Below are 23,963 nucleotides of genomic sequence, written 5' to 3'. Positions count from 1 at the left end.
CGTACCCCAAACATACATCCCCGGAAAAAGGGTCCCTGGAAAAAAGGTCCCCCGAGGAAGCACCGTCTAGGAAAGAATGTCCCCAAGTGAAGAAAAAAAAATTTCTTCCGGAACCCACTTGACAGAAAATTGCCCTCTTTATTGGACTGTTCTTTAAATTTCAGAATAGATGTAAGCATGAAGTATTTTGCAGTACCAGACCGCGCCATGGTCATACAGTCCGGGTTATGCAAATGAAAAGCACTTTTGCAGGTGACTTCGAAGAAGCCCCGAACGGTCCAGAGACGCACTTGCTCTGGACCAATTCCCTTTCGCTGCCATCATTTCTTCATGGACGCCCCGAAACCGCCCCGTTAGAGCGGTTCATTTCATTATCTGCTTTGTTTTTGCGATATTTACAGCAGCATCATCTATACGGGGTGATTGTGGGGAACACTTAGGTGGTACATTGAGGAATTCTCCAGAATTAGAGCACCTTTGCAGCTCTTGTGTTTAACACAGCACCGGTGGGTGCCAGAGGCAATATCTTTTTGTCTTGTATACATACAGCTGTCAATGCATAGATTTACGCCTCATTTACTCGACTTGGTGGTCTCCATTCAGAAATTAAATACAGCATTAAATCAATACTGGGACAAGTATACAACTTTCAGCGCTCTGCATACCGTTACATCACGTCTGCTAAGTCGTACACTTGCCTTGCAAGAGCTGATGTAAGCGCGAAGCTGTGCAGTGCATAGGCGCTGAACTGCCACCCCCTAAATATTTCCTAGGCGTCATGTGATAGCTCGATGATAGTGTAAAAGACATGCGCAGTCCTTGTGCCTACATAGACGATGCCCAGCAAGAAACGTTCGGTCATGATGTCAGCTTCCTTCGTTATGATGTGATGATGGATATATATTTTTTACACTTGCTTTCTGCAGTCCACAATATTTGCTTGTTTTTAAATTGTATTTAGCTTGTGTATCGAGATGTCCTTCTCATCATGTGTTTTTTTGCAAACCTTCCAAGCGTTGAGCGATAAACCAGTGCCTCACTTGCGTTTCTCTGACCATGCCGTTGCGTTTACGGGTCAGTGACTCATTCCACCGGCAAACAACTTGTATCCGCCTCGTGCAAACCGTACATGCATGCGAATTGCAAGCATGTACACATGCCAGGCGGCCGGATGCTCAAACTACGGCGACTTACAATACGTTTCATGTCACCCGTTTGGGGACATTTTTTCCTACTTCTCAAATCGGGACGTTTTTTCCGGGGATGTATGTTCCGGGGACGTGTTTTCCGGGGACGTATCTTACGGGGGCGTTTTTTCTGGCGACATTTTTTCCGGCTCCCATGTATGGCCCACGGCCAAAGCCAGGGGAGCCAACCGCCTACAACCACACTGCAGACAGTTTCAACCGCCGCAAAGGTGTCCTCAGTCAGAGCCTGGCACAAAGCCTGGCTTTTAAGGCGAAAGCCTTTAATGCCTCATACTGTCGTGACAAAAGAAAAAAATTAAAAATAAAAGAAAAGAAACAAACGCACCCTGCACGGCCATAACCTTTTAAATTTTGCTCACTTTATTTTTAGACTCTTTCTCCACGATCAGCAAATACAAAAGCAAACAACACGGTCAAAATCGCCATGCAAAAGACGCCAGAACGTAGAGTCGGGCCGAATCGCGCAGTGATCGAACCGTATTATGACCAAGGAGATTATTGGTTATAACAAGCCTGCTAGGATTCCAAACTTCACCGACGCAGCAGAGAACTTTGCAAGCACGCAGGCCGATCGTTTGGCCGTTTGGTTATATTCTAGGCTGTTGAAAAATGACCTGTTGCTTAATACACTAATAATGTTGTTGTTAGTGGCTATTTATTAATAAAAAAATAATAATAGAAGGAAAAGATGTTGCTAGCTGCGGCATCTGCCACCGAAACCTCAAGTACCTGAGCTGCGGCTAGAGGGAATAAAAGGAAAGGGGAGGGAAAGAAAGGGTGGGGCGATAGAAGAAAGGATAGGGGTAGGGCGCCAATAAACACTATGTACAAATACAGGATATTAAAATAATATACACATAATTTCGGAACGTGCGTGCATGCGACACACATACAAGAACGCACGTGGCCAATGATCCTACTACTTTGACAACCTCGAGACAAGCTGCACGGAGAAGCTCACTTAGCCGCCGTGCGGTTCAGTCCTGTGGGCGTTCGGCTACTGAGCACGAGGATGTGGGAGCAAATTCCAGCCGCATTTCGATGAAGACGAAGTGTAAAAGAAGCTCGCATGTTGTGGACGTCAGTGCACGTTAACTCCTGGTGTTCGAAATTAATCCAGAGTCTTCCATTGTATGCATCCCAGCAAACCAAAAACCTCTCAGAGATGTCTAGCTAGACGTCTCCGAGAGGTTTTTGGTTTGCTGGGTGGCATCTCTCAATGCCCATGTGCCACTTTATTAGGATGTTAAACATTACCTTCAGGCTTCACCCCTTGCCTAATGTCACGATTGGATTCCAGAAGAGGGCAAATACGGGCTGGTTGGTACATGTTTTACGAATTGGAAAAACAGCGCAATCAAAGACGAGACAGAGGAGAACCAGCACTGGTGTTTTGTCCTTCTCCTGTGTCTCGTCTTTGATTGCGCTGTTTTTCCAATTCGTAAAATCACGATTGGAGTGGTGGTGGAAACATTTATTGCCAAGCAATGCAAAGAGGGCAAGCCCTGCCCCCCCCTCACCTTCGTGGCAACCCGCTGCCCTTAAAGGGCAAAGGACAGCCCTTGGAGGGCTATCCGCTTCAAGGAGTCTGCAATTATCCGGTGCTGGTCAGCAGCAGCGGAGGTGGCCAGGGGTCTCCCAGTATGACTATAGACACACATAGCTGCCTTTCCTTTCCCTCAAAACCAATTTTCAACACGCCCAGTTCTCCAAGGATCACTTTTAACGTACGCTACGCTAGAGACAAGCGAAAAAAGAAAAAAGACTACTATGCCACCTTACAACCAGTTCTACAAATGCATACCATCCACCGTGCGCGCCTTCATCTAAACGCAGCAATGTGGGGTCAGTACTGGTTAGTGACGTTAGCAACCTGTTCCAAAAGGAGCAAAAAAAAAATTTGAATACCTACCACACCAAATCAACTGATTCTGAGGATGTGCAATTTAGCACATCTTCAAAAATTGGGTGATGCTTCCTATAAAAATCTTAATTTTGTCTTAGATAAATTGCACCGGTGTGCACTGGGCGTCTGGTAAATGGAGCACACCGTCTGGGAGCGGTTTTCAGTTGCCCTTACACGCATCTTCAGAATCGGTTTGGCTCTTCTTAAAATTCCAGCCACCGCGGTGGCTCAGTGGCTATGGTGCTCGGCCTAAACGCCACCCGTGTATGCAGAGCAGTGCTCAGTATGGGCACTGGCAGAGTGCAGGTTGTCTGATGTTACTCCAGCTAAGGGCTCCACTACCGTGGTCCTCTGCGCACCAGACTGGTTTCAGGGAAACTCCGAGCAAGTTTACCGAAGATGCCATAAGGCCATAGATACCCTGCGGCATTGCGCATAACTGCATAAACCGTGCTGCGAAAATCTTCAAAATGTGCTCTTCGTCCTTTGAACATGCCCCAAACAGTGGAAAGTGATTATGCCCAAAATTACCTGAAAATTTAGATGCCTGTGTCTGATGCCCTTGACCAATTTGAACGGGCTCTGTGATGTGAATTTTGTTGCTTTGTTCGCAGTTGCATAATGTCGGGCTCTGCCAAAGCCAAATTTTAGCAGACTGAAATATTCAATACTTAGCAAGACATTCCTCTGTATGAAAAATAAACTGAAATGAATAACTAACCAAATGAGAAACAATACAATTTTTCTTTACCTGCAAAGTGCAGTTGCTAGGGCATTCGGCTGCTGAGCCCAAGGACACGGGATCAAATATCTGCCATGGCAGTCACATTAACACTCATGTGCTGAGCCATCTTAGTGCATGTCCCAGGAGGTTAAAATTAATTCGAAGCTGTCCACTAGGGTGTCTCTTATAACCCATAGAACATTAAGCCTGCAATGCCATGCCAAGCCACACCACACACAACACCATACCAGCTTCGCTTAGTGACATGTTAGAGGTGAGCACTACTGTTCGAGCTGCAGGCATCCAAAGGTAGTTAAAAAAAAACAGCAGTTTACCAACAGCACAGCCAAAAATTTTAAATAAAGAGAAGATAAGAAATGGTCTTCCAACTTAATCAGCATTCAAATTGTTTTACAGGTTGAGATCGGGGAGCCCCCACTGTGCAGAGAGTCCGCTCAGTTGGCATATCCATTTCGGCATGACGTCCAATATACACTTCAGTCTTGCATTTCAATTTAAAAAAAAAATGCACACTTGGTGTCACCTTAATCTTGTTTACACTCCCTATGCAATACAACGGCCATTTGCTATAATAAGGGCAATGCTCATTGCTACCTAATAGCTGGTCTAATCTGCGTAGTTTTCTCAGTGCTTATAGCCTATACCACAGTTGTTAACAGCCCATGGCATTCAATGTAATTATGCAGTAGCATAACTTAATGTGCACCATATGTATCCCAAAAACATCAGTGCGCACGTCCTAACAGTCATGGAACTGGTTGGAAGCTATCATGAACTGTCTAATGTTTATGACCATTTAAACATGTTTATGACCATTTAAACAAGAAACTTCATACAGTACATTAGGGTGCATGTACAGGTGCTCACAAAACATTTTTGGAGCACTGAAACCATGATGGGCAAGCAGTGCAAAAAAAAATTGCTTTCTGCAATATTTGCCCATTATGAACAGCCTTATATTTGCAGACCTTATGCATGTCGGACAAACATCTGTACTGTGCACTTGTCAGTGTAGTTCAAAGAAAGTGCCAGTCTAGGTTTCTAGGTTAACAGAAGTGTTACAAATGTGGGCGGCACTGAACAGCCAAGAGGTTCAGATAATGATTACATACAGGGTCTGTTCTGAAAGTAGTAGGACTCATTTTTTTTAATAAAATTTATTCAAGAGAATAGTACAAACGATTAGAATTTTTCGAAGTAGCACCCTTCCGCACCTACACGCTGCTGCCAATGAGTTTTCCAGTTTTCGTACGCCCCCAAAAACGTCTGGACCGGAATGCTGTTTAGCACCCTCGTCACGGCCTGTTGAACCGCCTCTACCGATCCGTGATGTTTGCCCCTGAGCATCAATTTTATTCTTGGGAATAGAAAAAAGTCTGGCGGGGCCAAGTCTGGGCTGTAGGGGGCCTGAGGCAGCATTGCCGCCTTGTGCTGGGCAAAAAATCGGGGTCCTCCTTTACATGAAGAAGATCCTGGCAGATCACTTTCCGGTTGGCCTTTTGCTCCTCTCACAACACTCCCGGCACCAACTTCGCGCACACTTTCCTCATAGCTAAGTTTTCTGTCACAATCTCAAAAACTTGCGTTTGAGGAATGCTCAAGTCATCAGCAGTCTTTCTGATACTCATCCTACAGTCACTGTTCAGTAAATGTTTCACTCGCTACACATTTTCGTTGGTCTTGCTGGTCAAAGGGCGTCCGGAGCGGTCGTCGTCTTCCACTCTTTCCTGACCTTCTCGGAACCGCTTGTTCCACTCAAAAAACACCTAATCTACCCATGGCAGTGTCAACGTAGGCCTCCTTAATAATGTTGTGAGTCTGTTTGCCCGTTTTACCAAGTTTTACACTACATTTGATCCCGTATTGCTGATCCCGTAAACTCTCTATGATTCTGCATGACGAGACGTTTCGACAGGGTTTCACAGTACAAGCTGCCTGCTCTCTTCAACGGCCGACAGCCGACTGCAGATTTTCTCCAGCATTCCCAATATCCCCCTTCAATGATTCTGCACTCGCAGACCGCCTCTCGTCCGCCCGTTCGCCCAGGAAAAAACCAGTCCTACTACTTTCAGAACAGACCCTGTATATGTTATTGCACACTGGCTGTGTAACAGAAGGCTTCAAAAAATAGTGTTTTAGTGCATGGAAGGTTACACCCCATTCGTGAAAGTTAAAAAAATGTGATATACTTTTATTTCTGTAATATTCGTACACAATATTCACACACACATATGCTACAAGCAATTACAGGCAATTTGGTACTGCGGAACTTTACAAAAAATATCACTTCCCCCTATACCAAACAACCAACCTATCTCACACACGTACATAGCAAGCACTTTGTACGAATTCAAACTCCACTGCATTGCGTGTGGTGTTTAGATGGCTGCAAAGAAAACAAAAGAGGCAAGGGGGGTGTAGGAGACACGAAGGAACATGGTATACCAGTGTGTAGATATCCTTCCAATCAGCCCACATTGCAAGCACACACACAGGCACACTACTTTTAACGATTGCACTTTGGAGCATAATGCAATGCAAAGGACTGCAAACACTGTGACTGTGCCAGCATCACTTAAGTGCATCTTCAAATGTGGCACATGCACAGACCCCCTAATAAAGCATCTTCCCTTGCACACACAGACACTGCAAGACCAGCACAGGGGCAAGCTGCTCAGCTTCCAGTAATGATGATAAAAAAAAAAGGCCAAATGCTTTTGCTCCTTCAGACTAGTGCCATGATGCATTTGCCACAGAGCGTGAGGCATTAAGGCATCTTCTGTGGCATTGCCTTCACAGCACTATAGCCACCTTTGCTAACTGCTGCCTTTCACATCACATCAATGTACCAATATAAACACTCTCACCAAGCAGGCACTAAAGAAACTAAACCAGTTCAGCACTCACTGCCATCAAGGCCAGTTGCAGCCACTGACCTTGCAGCACAGGTGGCAATTTGGGGAAAAAAAAAGGGGGGGGGGAGAGAGAGAGAGAGAGAAAGCGTACTCTTTTGTGTTAAAGTCAATTTCAGAAATGAGTAACGATGGCAGACTACAAACAAAGCACTGCTATGAGTAGTATGGCACCAAAGATGAACAAAACATTGCAGCCAGCGGCCACACTACTTCAGGAGAATTTTGTATTGGCTATGTTATCAGAGGGCAACTGCAAGCAAAGCTCTTCGTCTAGCAAACTAAGCAAAAAAAAAAAAAGAACTTTACAGAACGAGAGCATAGAGCTTGGAATTGCTATGAGCTCAATATCCAATGCCAAGTGACAAAACGCACAAGGCGATGTCACATATGCTGGGTCCCTGATCTGATGCCATCAACTTTGAAATCCCCTGCATGGCTTCTAAGAGGAAAAGTAATTCAAAAAAAGGCTGCTGGGTGTTCATTTTTACTTTTCACTTACATGTATAAAAATGTGGGGGAGTGTGTGTGTGTATCATGTTTCTCCAAGGCAATGTGACAAGATGGGTGCAGTGTGCTCTCCTCTTGACAGTCCAACACGATGCACCGATGACACAATCCACTTTGAAAGAGCAAGCTGTAGGGAAAAGCAGTGCACAGTCTCCAGAAAGGGGAGCAAAATGTGCAACAAATTTACAGAAGAAGCAGCAGTTCTGCCAAGGAACGTTCACATGCTGAGGAGAACATGGGAAAGACTGCCATACCAGCAACAGGGCAACAACACACAACAGCATACAGATCATCACAGCACCAACGCAGGCTCCTGGGGTCTCCTTACATGCCCTCCCTACCCCACTCTCTCTCTCGCTTTTTGTTTTTACAAAACGCTTGTCACAGATGACCAGGCTGCGCCCTGTCTCAGGTTCGCCCCGGCCTGCTGTGGCTGGCAGTCGAGAGCTCCCGATACGGGCTCTTGACAGCAATGTTGCACAAACCAAGGCACGGCAAATTTCGTAGAAAGTTACTCCCCCTCAACTGCAAGAAGTCTTTTTTGTTGAGCCATGCAAGTTCATGGCAGCTAGAATAAAGAAATCAGAGAATGCCTACCTAGATGCTGCTGCTACAAAAAAAAAAAAGTGTCCGAAAAAAAAAAACCAAATGTGACAGCAAAGCAGCCAAGGTGCCAACAAAAGTGACGTTTCTACTCTGGTTATCAGAGTCATCTTCTAGGGTGTGCAATGTGCACTCACACTCAGAACTAATTTTTTTTGTTGGTTCGTCCACGTTGAGATCGTGTGGTTGTCGCTTAGCAGACAAAAGGTAGGGATTTGGCAGCTCCTTTGCACTTCACGAAGAAAAACGCACGGCGACAGCAACGTCAGTCCAGCGGGTGTTCAGGACAAGAGCGGTTCACTTCAAACCAAGCATCAATGCACCTGAAAGCAGGATACCAATGGAAAGTAAAACAATGCAGCAGTGAACACTGACAGGTACACTTTAGCACTTAAAAAATTAAGAGGTGGGTAGCACAGGACTCTTGACACAATCAACAGGTATATTTTTTTTCATATACCAGCAAGTTTCTAAATGCATACTCAGTGGATATTAAAAATAATTCATGCAGAAATCATAAAATAGAAACCTAGCTGTGGGTGCTACAAGCTGACATGCGTGTCAGTGCAACCTCCTAAGTTTCAAGCTGAAAGCATTAAAGCAGTGCGCAATTAACAATATGCAACCAATGAAAGTGCCACTAAGGAGCTTAACAGGTGGTCTTCATTTTCCCAAATGCAAATGCAGAGCAGCCAATATGTGTCAATAGGTTTGGTTTGGTTTATGGGGTTTAACGTCCCAAAGCGACTCAGGCTATGAGAGAGGCTGTAGTGAAGGGCTCCGGAAATTCCGACAGCCTGGGGTTCTTTAACGTGCACAGATAACACACAGTACACGGGCCTCTAGAATTTCGCCTCCATAGAAATTCATCCGCCACGGCCGAGATCGAACCCGCATCCTTTGGGTCAGCAGCCGAGCACCATAACAACTGAGCCACCGCGGCGGCGGCATAAATAGGCAGACACATGAATGCTAACACAAAGTACACTACAACACCATGCTATTCTTTGATTTCTCACCCATGAAACATGCTGAAAAATTAACTGCCATATTTGCTACCCCTAATTTAACAGAATGTGCAAAACCTGTCCTATATATAGCCTTTTCTTATACCAGCTTGCATGCCTCACCCAAAACAACGTACAATTCCACACAATTTAATGGACTGATCCTCTTTAATTTCATGGCTTGTTCCCACGAAAGGAACAACTGAGATGATGATGAATAAAGAACACTTACACAAGAGAAGCCTGGCTGGACAGCATACTTCCTTGCAAATAACAAGGAAATTTCTACACATGAGGACACTACAACTACCTCCCTAGAAGCATGCTAAGTCATACAGGTTTTGATTAGTGGAAAGTGGAAAACTAAATGTGGGAATTCTGTTTACCTAGTGATAAAATTATACAACAGGCAAACATTTACACATCAGAAAAAGCCTGAAATCATTATGTCAGCCACAATGTTGTCAATAAGTTTTGGAAATGCCTTCCGAGAGCAGGGTAGGAATTTAAGCATGAACTTACTGACATGGTGTGTTATAAAAACTCTTGAAAGAGTTGCATTTTATGTTGCAAGAAACAAAAACTGAAGCTGTGAGGAGATTGTACAGCCAGAGCCAGACAAGTTTGAGTGGCCTGTAGCTGCAAGAGGCCCCACAGTCTCTTCTTACACATGCCACTTTTCACAAACTGATTCCATGCAGTCAAGATAAAGCAGAAGCATAAAAAAGGGCACCTTTTGTGGTATATGCAAAGGCAGGGTAGTCTAGCAATGGTGTCGCCTTGATTCAGCTCCTCCAGGCAGATGACACATTCGCCTTTGTCCTCTGTGAGCACGTCATCTGTAACACAATGTATAAACACTGCATCAGTTCTCAGCAGTGGAAGCCACCTCAGTTTAATTATAGTAACACAGCAAGCAGGAGATGAGCTGCTTTTAAGGGCTTGTGGCCAGGCTTAGACATTTCAAATGAACAGGTACACAGCATTACACCAGGAGGACATATCATCAATCTGCAAAATATTAGAGCCGCACATTTTGTAAAAACTGGCAAACTGAAATCAAAATCTGCTTGTGCTCCTCAGCATAGTCTTTCACACATGATGGAAAAGGTGCAATAAGAGGTGCTCCAAGAATTTCATTGATCCGCCATACTGAGTGAGTGAGCCGACATGCTTCCTCTGGCATCTGGCAAGGTTTGTATAGAATGCTTCATAAAAAGTTCATGGCGTTTTCAAGCGTTCCAAGTGTGTAAGGAGACAAAGGTAGGGAAATGAGGGGCTCATTATGACACACATATGAAAGAAGCCAACAACCACCGACATGTGGGAATATTTGTTTTATTTGTGATATTAATAAATGGGAAATTATTAAATCATTTAATGCCTGAAAGAAAACTGATTAGAAAGATAAGACACTCTTTCTCTTTATTGGCTTAAAAAAAAAATCTCCTGTGAAATGCAAAAGATACCAGATGACAGTGCTTCTTTTTAGTCCCAGACGTGCTCTCAAAGAATGAAATTGTTTTATCTCAAAAGCACTATTTACAATGAAGACTTGGTGTTCACAGTGGTAGAGAGGAATGTGCCAGCAACTGTTGACACATTGTGGAAAGTGAGCACACAGAACTTTCTGAAGGCATTAAATTGATAACTGCATTTGCCTTCATGTAAAAGAAGCTTTCAATGGTCACCATTTGCACAAGCCTTAGCTTTTTTTTTTTTTGCAGTCTTGTGCGCTCTGGCTTCATCTCATAAGCACAGCATAACGGGATGTTTTATGCTATGCTGCACAGAAGCACGATGCGCCGTTATCACTGCTGCTTAGGCTGCATGCCCAATAGTGGCATAAGATGCCCGCTTTCTTTCTGCAACACATCAGCAGAGGCTGGCACAGATCTCATGGCCACTACAAAATCTAAGGGCCGCCAGAGAGAGTGCTTCTAAAATAAAAGAATTTAGTTTTTAGAAAGCACTTCTGGGAGTGCTGGAAAGCGACACTGCCATGTAGTATTATGTGTATTTTGCATGCTTCTTTAAGTCCTTAAAAAGAACTACATGAAGCGTACCTTAAAAAAAGGGTTAACTGTTGGGCTAGTTGGTGTTCTAACATCCCATTTATCAGTGCCCGTGTTCGTCGTAGTCTTTTTCTTTGTCCTGACGCTAAATAAGACGAAAGCGTACCTTGTTGCTAGAGCTCTAGCTAGCTACTGGCACTCTGTTCCTGAATAAGAATTCAAAAGTTAGCCAAGTATTTTAACTATGCAGAATCAAACATACTGGATGTTCTGCCAAGAGACTCAAAACAGTACTCAGTTTCACTTGAGTAAAACTCTGCAATTCTCAACAATAAATACATCGTTTACTGCTAGACAAACATCAACACATTCAGAAAAGGCAATGGAAATGATTACTAAAAACAAAAATTGAATGAAATTGTCCTCAATGTCTCTTTAAGCATCTTTCAATTCACTATACAGTATAACAGACAAGGGAAGGAAAATGAGGGGCTCGTTATGATATTCATACGAAGGAAGCTACAGTCACCAAAACCAAGGAGCACGGGAATGTTTTGAGTGATATGTTCCACACGGCACTCGCGGTAATACAGGACATACTGCTTGTCAGCCGATGCCTTTTTTTTTCCCTCAACTGGTCCTTAGCCTCCAAGTGCAGATGCTTCAAGTATGTCCTCGCGCATACTGTACAACCCTAATAAAATAATTTGGCACTGGCACTTTGACAGGATTACAACTGAAACACTTTACAGAGCTGTTGACCATTTGAATTCCATTACTAGCAGCAGTTCCAAAATTAGCAAGTTATTCAAACAGCACAGACTATATTTAAACCGTGCTAAACATCTACGTTTCTATACTGCAGGAATAGCCAGGCAAAAATAAACACAGACAGTAGGAGGCAGTCTACATAAAACACACAGACCACTTGAACGCAAGTGCTGAGATTTTCACGATATGCAACAAAATGTGATACTAAGTACTGTAAACACCTATCGACACAGTACACAGTCACTGTGAATGGTAAACTGCCACTAAATTTCAGCCAAAGCCACACTTCATAACTGCAATCTCTACCAAAAGTGTGAAAGATAAAAGTAATGTCCTGGTTATTCACGCATGCACCAGTGATCACTGTTACCAATGCATTGTGGTAGCCCTGCATGACCATTTAGGAAATCAAACACGTGACATACGAGCCAATAAGGATAGGAAGGAAACAAGAAGGCCAAGTAGGAGCTCATTCACACCTACAGAGACCCACAATACCCCACAAATCAGCTTTTGTTTCTTTTGTGATGATCCATAAAGAAGTGGTGCTCGCATGACATGACTGAACCAGACTGGAACATGATCTTCATCAGTGTATTTGCTAGCTTTACTATTATCACTTGCAGCATGTGTCCATCACAAATTTATACACAACCACCTCAAACATCCTGCAACTGAAAATTGTGGGAGTACACAGCTGGTCACACATGTGCTATTAGATTTTCCAGACACAGTGGCCAACAACAGAATAGCCATTATCCCCATGCATACTGCCCAGCCCCTTCTGCAATATGTTAATTCTATGACAGCCATTGAGACTCACTACGCCAAACTTGGAAAGCTTGGCGGTCATAGTTAACGGCTTGTCCTTGTGGAAATGTACATGTCCTGAGGGGCACTGCAAAACCTTAAGCTTGGACTCGGAACAAGGCCGGTTCCAATTTTACCGGTGTAACTAATTGCTAGCAAAGTGGCATATGGCAGCATTGTAACTGCAAAACCATCACTTTGGAGACTGCTGGCACAAAATCTCTACTTTTTAACAGCACAGTAAATATAATTTCTCGCAGTCAAACAAAATTACAGCAAGAGCAGAATAACAATGACTGAACAACTACAATAAAATCCAGACGCATAAGTTGCTTTGTCATATGCATTACAGACAACGACAATGAGAAAGAAGCATGAATGACACATGTATGAAACATACGAGCACTGACAGGAGATGTGTGTCCTTTGCGTTTATTTCCCATTGTTGCCTGTTTGTGCTGCACGCTGAAGTTCTAATAAGATGGCACTACCAAACCATTGGGTATATATAAGAAAAAAAAAGTCAGGCATTCAAAACATATTGAACTTAGGGCAATACCAAAGTGCACTCAAAACCAATATTTTAGATCTGAATACACCCTAGTTCAGTTTGACATCACCATGTGCTTGGGCACTTCAGGTCTGCTGATGTTACCATTTCACTGTACCTTTACAGACAGTATTTAGCAGAGCAGTTAGTTGTAGCTGGTTACGGCACTGAAAGTTTGGAAGAGCTTGAGGACCCAAAGTTTACTGTGTAAACCACTAGCAATTAGCAAGCCAGTGAAGTAGGAAAAGTATTAGTACTCTTACCTCTGTGCGTTGAAGGGCTAACCACTATGAAATCTACTCAAGGAGTACAACTGACCTGATGTGAGTGTGCCGGTGATATCCAAGAGAGGTGTTGTAGTCGTATGTGATAAAGGTTGAATATACCAAATAAGAATTCTGCGACACTGACTGCCATGAAGCTAAGAATTACGTGAGATGGTAGAATGGTCGGAAGCACTTAGGTTTTTGCGCAAGTCTTGTATAATTACCATAAAAGAAAGCAAGAACGATTTGCTGAACAACGCTCCGCACATTCAGCGGAGCATTTTAGCTGGTTGTCAACTCTGAAGTTCAGCAAATGCTGATGATGAATCAGCCAAGTGCCTTTTTCAATAACACATACGACAAAACTAACCACAATATGCAAGGCATGGAAGACAAAAGAGTTGGAAAGCATTAGGCATGACAACCCAAGCTACAAAGAACTGCCTAACCATGTTACTTAACACTGTATTCAACCGCCCTGTAACCCACCCCTGTTATGCATTCAACAGAGGATATGGCAGTATTTGTAAATAAAATAAGTAAACAAACCTCAATAATATTAAACCACATCTTCCAGATGTTTTGCATGCTAAACTACCCCTTGTTATTTTACTTTTTAACTGCCACCCAACATAAAACCGACCCCTAGTGGAGCAAATATTGCTCTCGCACAATTCACCCCACAAACTATCCCTCAAACTGTGGAACCAAAGTTAGCTGCACTGACAAGTATTAAATTTAAATGTTTCCATGAGTCCATTGAGACTAAAGTGCACAAAACGCTACACTGCGTGCAAGACACAGAAACGCACAGAAAATGCATTGGCATGATTTTCTTATCAGACAACAGAGAACATAATTCCACCAATTATGGCAGATATTTACAGGCCATATAAGAATGTGGCACAAAACTGTTTGTTCTTCCTTGTTACTTCCTTTTGTGCGTGTAAACACAAGGTTCTTTTCAGAGTTTAAAATTGTGATTTAGACCCACTTCTCTATTAATTTATTGAGTAAAATTCTGCCTGATAAAAAAGATCATGCCTGCATTTCCAGGCTGCAAACAAAATGAATACAATAGGAACAGCTTGCACTTGGAGTGACAAGAAGTAAACAAAGAATGGCATTCTGATATATTCTAAATGAACCAAAGTCACTACAAATACCAATTCCTAATTGCACAGATGCCAGAACAATGGAAGATGAGGAAAAAAAGCTCTGGCCATACCATTGTAGCTAATCCTTGGTTTAGTCAAGCACATGACAAGGTGGCATTCCACGTCATCAGGCAGAACAAACTTTGAACAGACGGGGCACTTGATACCTGCACAGAATGATAAAAAAAAAAAAAGAGGAAGACCCAGAATCAAACACCAGTCTAGCCAGATTTAACATGGCTATGATCTCCCAGGCACAGTGCTTTCCAAAAGTCTGCAGGCCAAATGCATGCCAACAGGACAGTCACCGAGCTGTGCTATGGAGTCCCTGTTTTGCTGTTCATGTATATATCGTTGGATTAAGGGTTCGCCACCTGGCGAAGGCTGGGGAACCATATGCTAGCCAGCAGTGTGCACTAGCAAGCCAAATTCAAGAGCAAACATGGTTTATGGTTTGGTTTATGGGGGTTTAACGTCCCATAGTGACATAGGCTATGAGGGACGCCGTAGTGAAGGGCTCCGGAAATTTCGACATGTACGTGCGCTGACATCGCACTGTACATGGACCTCTAGAATTTCGCCTCCATCGAAATTCAACCATAGCGGCTGGGATCGAACCCGCGTCTTCCGGGTCGGCAGCCGAGCGCCATAACCACTGAGCCACTGCGGCAGCACTCAGTGCAAACAGTGCTACATATTATTCATGACATATGTGACACATAACCTGGTGGCAAGTATACAATGAGCAGGACCCATTACGTAAAAACATGAATCAAGCCACTTGCTTGTTACACTTGAAAGCAAAAAGGCCTATTATTGACATTAATGGTGTTTGTGTTTGATTACAGCCTGATGGCACATGTTACACATCTCAGGTGATGACTTAGTTCCACAACTTGTATTTGCACGTCTACCTGTTGTGACAAAAGAGATGACTGGGTCCTGCATACTACCTGTATCCCATAATGCAGCAATTTTTTGTATGTGGTGCACACATCACGATGGATCACTGCATAATCTGTCACACTTATCCCCCGTCAAGCATGCAAGATGAGTGTAATTAAGGATAACATGCTTCAACCCCTTCAGTGAAACTTCACACCACGTGGTGCTAACGGGGAACCACAGTGTCACTCAGAGCGGCAAAAATGTCAACAGACAACTAGCAGGATCTTTCACTTTCAAAAAGCAGATGATGCAAAAAGTTCTCAAAACTTTTTTGGCACAGTAACACAAATAAAAAGAAACTCACATAACTCCGTAATGGCAAAAAATACATTTCGATATTGTTAAGGCGTAGCAAGCCAAGACGAGTTCCTAGTCTATCAAGAATTCTGAGAAAAGCATGGCAGTATACAAAGAAGCTGCACCTGACCAGATTTCTTTGTTGTCCTGTTTAAATAAACAGTGTTACAACAAGTAAAATAACCTTAAGAGGGCTTTTTTTACACATTACATTATGTGCCTTTGAAATCGCTGCTGGCGAGGCTACGCACTCAGACACCGAAGTCTGTTCAGAGAATGCACTCCACCAACCGGAGTGCTCTCTTCTGCAAGTAACACTTAACTGTTTAGCTTTGGTAGAGTTTACTCACAGCGAGTGACATTCCCCGTAAGCACACTTAACCTGCATGCTTAACAGGGGCAATAAACATTCTCTGCTTCCTTGCCAGACACCATCTCAAGCATGCAAACAAAATCACAGAATGCCTTATTAACCCCTTAAGGACATTTTTGAAACAAATTTTACACCAAAATGGTATTTTTGTTTTACTTCAGGAAATGGGAATATCAATTATCTAAAGAACAAAAAATACCACAGAAAATTTTCAGCCAGATAAAAACCAGCAGTCTTTCAAAACCCGTACCACCATCTGTAATCTAAGCAGAAAATTGCGTTGGACGAGCCCCACTCACTGTAAGCTGGACACAAGCTGCTACAAAATACATGACGCGCTGGACTCGTGAGTGTCCATTTAGCAGTTGAAGCAAACCAATAGGCACATCAAGACTATGTGAATGTAGCACTCAAGTGATTGCATGCCTCCACTAAGAGATTATTCTACAACCTAGACGCAACCCCTACGAAGCATTGAAAATGCACTTATTCCACAAACAGCCAGCAAAGAATAAGTTGCATTTCTGAATTATTTGAGTATGACTCTCCTATCCACAATCCTAGATATGAAGTACAAAAAACAGAATCTCTAATCCCCCCCCCCCCCCCCCCCCCCCCCCCAAAAGCTGCAAGTTCAATCGTGCTGTACACCACAGAAATTTGGGAGCCTGTAGCTAAGGCCTAAACACTGCTTGTGACGAAATGCGCCATTATGCGATCAACGAGTTGCCAGCACTGCACTCTCGGTGAGAAAGCACACGTAGCTGATAAGGCTGCATGCGCTGCTGCTGCAATGGAATGGCTACCTACAGTTACTTATGCTCGGGGATATGTTCATTAAGTGTTAATATTTTCATGTTACATCAGACTGCATAGCAAGGCCTGCTATTTTAAATAATTACTCAAGTTTGGTGGGTTAAAAAACGTAAAACAGACAACCTGATCAGAAAAGGGCATTCGACAGTGCTCCATGATGCCACCTCTCCAGATAAACGCCTCGTTCAAGCCAAACATATTAGGTGTAACTATGCACCAACTAGCCTAGCCACAAGTTCTATAACTAATAAGCAAGCCATTGCTGACATTTTTCAAAAGAAACCTTGGCAATACAAAAAAATAAATGGAAGAGGAAACAAACAAAGATGCTGGTCTACAAAATGAATATCACGCTGCACAAGAACAGCAGATGGTGGTGATAAAAATACTTCTACAAAGCGTATAAATAAATGCTCCTAAAGCAAAAAGTATTGTAATGGGAATTACCGCTCAATAATTCCCCCTATTTAATGACAAGAACTGAAATGGAACAAAGGAAGAAAGCTTGATTCCCTTTCTAGTAGCACATGACTTGCTTCACGTTTCCACATCACATGATTTGAATATCCTACAAAATAATGAAAAGCAGGCCTAATTCACGAAGTAAAAGAAACTTAGTGCAGGCCTTAAACTTCGATGCTGCTAGTCACCAGCAGAATGGTTCACATTTTGCTCAGTTATAAATGTTCAGTCTGCTACAAGCAGCCATTGGCCACATGGCATCTGAAGTCTGTTTTTGCTCCCACCCGAAAAGGAGTTCATTTTTATCTTTCCTCCTCTCTGGACAAGAGCGGAGCCCAAGCAGCAGCGAACAGGGGGCAGCTGGCCCTTTTGGAACTTTCCAAATATGGCGCACATGACGGGAGCAAGAACCTGAGCACACTCACAAAAACAGACAGGAACATGAACTAAAAATAAATGTTGATCCTGAGCTGCTGTTTGCCTTATCCAACAGAAAACGACACTGCCACATGTTACAGTCCAACCAATTGTCATAAGGACTGACATAAACCATATTTCCTCAACAACTGTAAGCATACCGTATTTTCCGGTGTACAAGACGCGGCTTTTTTTCGAAAATCTTGCTGGTGCGTCCTATACAAGGGTGCGTCTTATATGCGAATTTTTCATCATTTTTTTGCGACTTCATCGATTACTCCGGTTCATGCTCAAGCTTTTTTCACCTAAAAAATATCACTACCAATAACGCGGTTGTAACACGGTTAATACTTCAATACCGGGACCGCCGTGAGCGACATTCTAGGTGATCTTTATCATGAAACGGCGAGGATGACGACTTCCGGGATCACAAACGCGCGGCTGTTTCGGAGGCCCCAAGCAAAAGTAATGAGAAGCGCCAAAAGATGGTGGCAATCGCGTTTCTCGCCATTGTCAAGACAAGCCGGCGTTCTTTTTTAGTCACCCTTTGCAACTTTTATTTCTCCGTGTACGTAGTGCATGTTTCAGCCGAGTTGCTTCCAGAAATGAGTGAACCTTTTGATAGCGCATCTGCAGATGAAGACTTCGAAGGTTTCAAGTAGAAATAAAATGTTGTTATGTACATATGGAGAGCTCTATCGATTTTTATTTTTTTTTTGCTAAAACGTGGAAGGGTATGGCGTGAGTGTTGCCTTTTTCGATCACTTAGCGTTGCGGCCGCCGCAGTGGCTCAGTGGCTATGGTACTCGGCTGCTGGCCCGAAAGACGTGGGTTCGATCCCGGCCGCGGCGGTTGAATTTCTTTGGAGGAGAAATTCTAGAGGCCCGTGTACTGTGCGATGTCAGTGCACGTTAAAGAACCCCAGGTGGTCGAAATTTCCGGAGCCCTCCACTACGGCGTCTCTCATAGCCTTAGTCGCTTTGGGACGTTAAACCCCATAAACCAACCAACCAACTTAGCGTTGCTTCAGAATTGCTCACAGGTACGGTGCATTTCGCGATAGTCGCGCAAGCGTGTTTAATTAAGCCTCACTAGCCTAACTGGGTAAACTGGGGTGCGTCTTATACACGGGTGCGTCTTATATACGAACTTTTTCAGTGACAGCTTGTATATATGGCAGGTGCGTCTTATACAAGGGTGCGTCTTATACACCGGAAAATACGGTATATGACAACACAGACTGTACAAAATATTGAGCAGGTCAGAAAAATATACAAGAAAGGTGAAGTGACATGATGTGGTTCAACAGAGCACATCTCTTGTACCACCTTTTGTAGCAGAATATATATTACTATTTGAAGCAGCAATTCCAGACCTCGAAGCAGAAAAAGTTTGGCTTATGGGGGTTTTAACAGAGAAGAGCTCTGGAAATTTCAACCACCAAGGGTTAACGTGGACTGACATTGCACAGTACATGGGCCTCTAGAATTTTGCCTTCATCTAAATTCGACCACCGTGGCCGGGATCGAACCCACGTCATTCGGGTCAGCAGCTGAGTGCCATAACCACTGAGCCACCACGGCAGCTGAAGCAGAAAAAGTGGCATTTTGATGGTGTTTCATAGCCTAATTTCAGCCCTTGCAGCAGGCAAAAAGGAGGAGAAAGGGGCTTTAACTAAATTTGCAAAAAAAAAAAAAATGCAATTATAGCCATGCAAAAAACAACTGCAATCCCAAATACCATCTCAGAGCATTGTTATTTCCTATAAAAAGCTCTGAAATGAGCAAATGAAGGAAGACTGTGCCAAGCACAACATTATTTTTATCCCGGATAGATAAGCAACTAGATATATAAATACACTACACAAAATACAAAGTGTTTGCATCCTTGAAACTAAAGGCTGCAGGTATTTCTTACCTTTTCTTCAACAATTATTGCCAAGGCAACTGCAACTAATGCAATAACATTTGAGGTTGCTATCAGAGAGGCACGAGGTGGCACATTCCTGGCGCTACGCAACAAGAAAATCACTAAACAGAGAAGAATCGGCAGCTCTGACTACAATGGGAGCGAGAGCATCCTTTCCGAGTTCCATCATAATGCCTACAGACAGCAAGCATGAGCACAGCCTCCCTCCTTCACCATGTGTTATGATAATTCCCTGCACAAGGGCCACACATGTCTCAGTGCATCTCCTGTACCAATTCCTCAACAGATCACCAGCAGCCACTGCAAGCAAGGACTGAAAGCCACACGGCCTCCCGGCTGTTGTGGTCCGGTTCATTGCGGCTTGAACTCTCACGTGACCTCACCTGGCTGTTGTGGTCTGGTTCTTTACGGCTTAAACTCTCACCTGACCTCATGTAAATCTCCCACAAGGCATAATAAAATTTTCAGCCATCATGAGAGCAGCTCAGCGCTTGCCCTAAAACCCCCTCTGAACATATTTGCACCCCTGGGTCCACAGGTCACGATGCAAGCCTTCGGCAATGGGCAATAAAGCTTTTCTGTATCCCTCGCATGCCCAGGTCACTGCCTAGCTGGCTTGACGTAAATAAAGTATTACTGTTACTATTAAAGGCAATGGCAGCGGAATGCTACCCTAAACAAGGCATTCATGGTGAGACCTATCCCTCTTGGCATTCTCGTATCAGTTCCACCCCACTGCAACCTCTGCAATGGGTCCATGTACACCATCCACATTTGAGAATAAGTGCACTTATTTCGGCAGTATATTTTGCTTCTCAGCATATATATATATATATATATATATAGGTTGAGAGAGCATGAAGTACTTGACTGCTTACAGGAGCATATGCGAAGTATACGCTTCGTAAAAGGAAACATATTTATTCGACTCGACGTTTCGATCGGAAGACCGATATTCTTCTCTCGAAGAAGAAGATCGGTCTTTCGATCGAAACATCGAGTCGAATAAACATGTTTCCTTTAACGAAGCGTATACTTCGACATATATATATATATATATATAAAACCTTAACTTCTCTGAGTGCTTAGCTTTGGCAGTTAGTTGAAATTCCGTACACAAATTTCCGTGCTGCTTTCACATGAGTGCTGGTAATATCCACTGCCAAAGCATGTATTTCAACAGGCTCCGCGTGCTTAATAGCTTATAGCTTAATAGCTTAAATTAATAGCTTATACTGCCCAAATAAATTAATACTCGACCGTACGCTTCGAATGGCTGAAGCACGGTGCGAATCGAATAGTAAATACATCCACAAAATATTACAGATTTCGAATATTTGCATATCACTACTATCTATGGCCCTGTTGCAGGAGCTACGAGTCCGCAAGGCAACCACAAAGAGCTCGAAGCCGGTGGCTTGTGCTAATAGCTTACACTGCCCAGAGTTTTACCATACAAGCTCGCCCCGGAACATTAAATTGTACGTTTTGACCTTTTCGGTTCCAACGCAGGCGAGATAATGCCATCGCAGGTCGGACACGACCAACCACACCGGGAGCACGCTAACAGGTCTACTAACGGGTACACACAAAAATGGTGGACAGGTCACATGAGCCACTAATCAGTTCAGGTCACGTGAGCCACTAATCAGTTCCGGTTTTGTCCACACCCTAGTAAGTATACCAGTCACCCCTTGGCACAGACATGGCGCGAAAGCAAAAGTAGGTGTTAGCAGGATTTGCCATTTGGCACAGAAGTTAAATTCTGTTTTGGAGGAGTCATTGTAACTTTAGTAACACAATCATTCATATATGCATAAAGGAAACGAATTCTTCTTCTCTTCTTTAGACCTGTTTAGGTGTTTTAAGGAAAAATAAAACTGTTTTCCTCCTAGCACTTCCAACGGGTTCGAAGGAGAGAACAAGAATTGGCTTTTCATTTCATGCATGTATGAATGGGTGGCTTTGATAAAAACTGCGATGGAAGTCATAAAAGAGAACTCACAAGGCAACTAAGTAGAATCCACACAAGGGTATGGACAGGAGAAGTTCGTTTTGACATACATTTGACGGAAGCAGACAGTCTCCGAAACCAAGCAGCATTGAGTAATGTTTTTTTTTTTTTAATTTGTGGTGTTGGTCAAAAGGAAATCAGCAATGTAATCATTTTTGCTTGAAATATAATTGATTACAAAGTAAAGGAAAAACAAACATGCTACCAGTGGGATCTGAGCATCGTACACGACAAACCGAGATCGCGGGCTTGGTTCCCATTGGTGGCATATGGTCGTTTTTTCTACTTTCTATTTTTTAGGTAAAAATTATTGCATATGGTCGTTTATTCTACTTTCTATTTTTTAGGTGAAAAATTATTACACTACTAGTTACCTGTTAATCAACACCACAAAGTAAAAAAAAATAGAATCCAGTATTGCTGCAACTGCGGCGATTGCTTAGTAGCTTAGTATTTGGTCATTTTTAGGTTGTCAAAACAGTTGCAGTTGGTATCAATGCTCTGCACTTAAAAATTTCGGTGGAGGCGAAATTCTGGAGGACCGTGTACTCTGGGATGTTAGTGCATGTTAAAGAACCCCAGGTGGTAGAAATTTCCGGTGCCCTTCACCACGGCGTCCCTCACAGCCTGAGTCGCTGTGGGACGTTAAACCCCTGTAAACCATAAACGATCTACCAATTCTGAAAACAAACCCACATGAATCACCATAATTTCGAAGCAAAAGATTTTGCCGACTGGGTTAGAAAATGCACTCAACCCTTTCCACATCTCCTGTGCGGCTAGCTAGTCGTTACAGCCGCAGTTAAACGGGTGGTAACACTAGTAACACTTCGCTACGGAGGCTATTCTAGCCACCCTAACTGCGCCCTATACCACCGACACAAAACGCCGTGCCGATGCCAGAGCTACTGAAATGGTCGGCGGCCTGTCTGACTGCCTAGCTTATTTTATATGCGGTGCACACATTAGCGTGTGCTACATGCAGTCAGCCTTTGCAAGTTCTTGACACCGCACGGAAAAACTACGTTGGGCAAACTGCCTACGCAGCAGCTCCGCCGAGACCGGGCACACCGATGCGAAGACAGGCCCGTATCAACGAGGAACAGCTGCCACCAGTGGCACCTCGAGCGCATGCATCTGGTGGCACACGGCAACGTCAAAAAATACAGCGCGCACTGCTCTTTGTAAACACGGCAAAAGTGTCGATAGTCGCGCGTGTTGTGACGCTGGCGCAAGTGCGTTCCCGACGCGTCCTCTCAAGGCCAGACGCCGCGTAGCAAGCTGCTTTATACGAAACTACTCTACGGCAGCTCGTTAAAGCTAGGATCGAAAACCTATAGCAGCCCGGTTTCCTAAAACGATAGGGGTGCGCGGTAGAAGAGAAGGAACACCACTAGCCGTTGAAGGAGACCAGCTGTACGGGCAGCGAGTGTGCTGCGAATACGCGCCCGAACGGCGTGCTGTCCGGAGTGCTCGATCCGGACTCTGGTGGCGACTCGGGGGTGCCGAAGCCGCTCTGCGACGCCGGAATGCTCAGTGGCTGCCCGGGGTGCAGATTAAGCACGCTCGAGAGGCTGCGCGCCCGAAGCCTGGCATCCGTGCTGCTCGAGGAGTGGTGGGCACCCGTGAGCAGAGAAGACAGGCCTCCGCCTGCCGCTGCTGTCGCCGCCGCCGCGCCTGTAGTGTCACCGGAGCCCGCCGAGACACGCGGGTTAGACGTAGTCGTGCTCTGTTTACCGCCCATTCTGCTGGGAGATCGTTTATCGGAGCAGTCTGCTGTTGACGCGCACTGGTGTAGGCGGGTGACGACCAGCGCTGGGTTCTACGTGCATGGTACAGCAAGGACGCTCTGCGGGTGAAGGTGCTTCTCGGCTGCGCAAACGAAACAGCAGTGAGGTGACAGGTATGGCATCAGAGACGGTCGCTTGCTCTGATCCATTCTTCCCCACCGAAAGAGATGGTTCGAAGGAAAAGCTACGACATAGCTCCCTCAGCTAACCGCTGCCATTTTAGCCTGCCGGACGAACTCTGATCCCATTGGTCAACAAGGCAGTCAGCTGATAGATTCAACGTGTCGAAAACCTGGGGCATAACAGGCTATTTGCACGCGCGCTGCGACATCGCTGCGAGAAAGACGATGTGTTTGCCTTCAGCTCGTCATTTAATAATAGAGTCAGCAACAAAAGAGGCGTTATTGTTTTGCGACGTTTTCTGTAATTTGTAATTTTAGTTTTGGCATTGGTTTTG

The 23,963-nt window shown here is 44.1% G+C and overlaps 1 protein-coding gene across 1 annotated transcript; it reads right to left on the bottom strand.

The window, feature by feature from the left end:
- Positions 1-6,023: 6,023 nt before the first annotated feature.
- Positions 6,024-23,759, bottom strand: LOC149351478 (E3 ubiquitin-protein ligase ZNRF2). The gene is made up of 4 exons (XM_089580831.1): positions 23,115-23,759; positions 14,532-14,627; positions 9,625-9,730; positions 6,024-8,207 (listed from the first exon to the last, which is right to left on the bottom strand). Exons 1-4 carry the CDS (start codon positions 23,458-23,460, stop codon positions 8,150-8,152), a joined length of 606 nt encoding a protein of 201 aa, XP_089436957.1. The 5' UTR covers positions 23,461-23,759; the 3' UTR covers positions 6,024-8,149.
- Between the last annotated feature and the right edge of the window lie 204 nt (positions 23,760-23,963).

This window comes from Amblyomma mixtum, chromosome 3, assembly GCF_055824585.1.
Source record: "Amblyomma mixtum isolate Tamu chromosome 3, ASM5582458v1, whole genome shotgun sequence".
Lineage (NCBI taxonomy): Eukaryota > Metazoa > Arthropoda > Arachnida > Ixodida > Ixodidae > Amblyomma > Amblyomma mixtum.
This window is presented reverse-complemented; position numbering and strand designations above follow the sequence as displayed.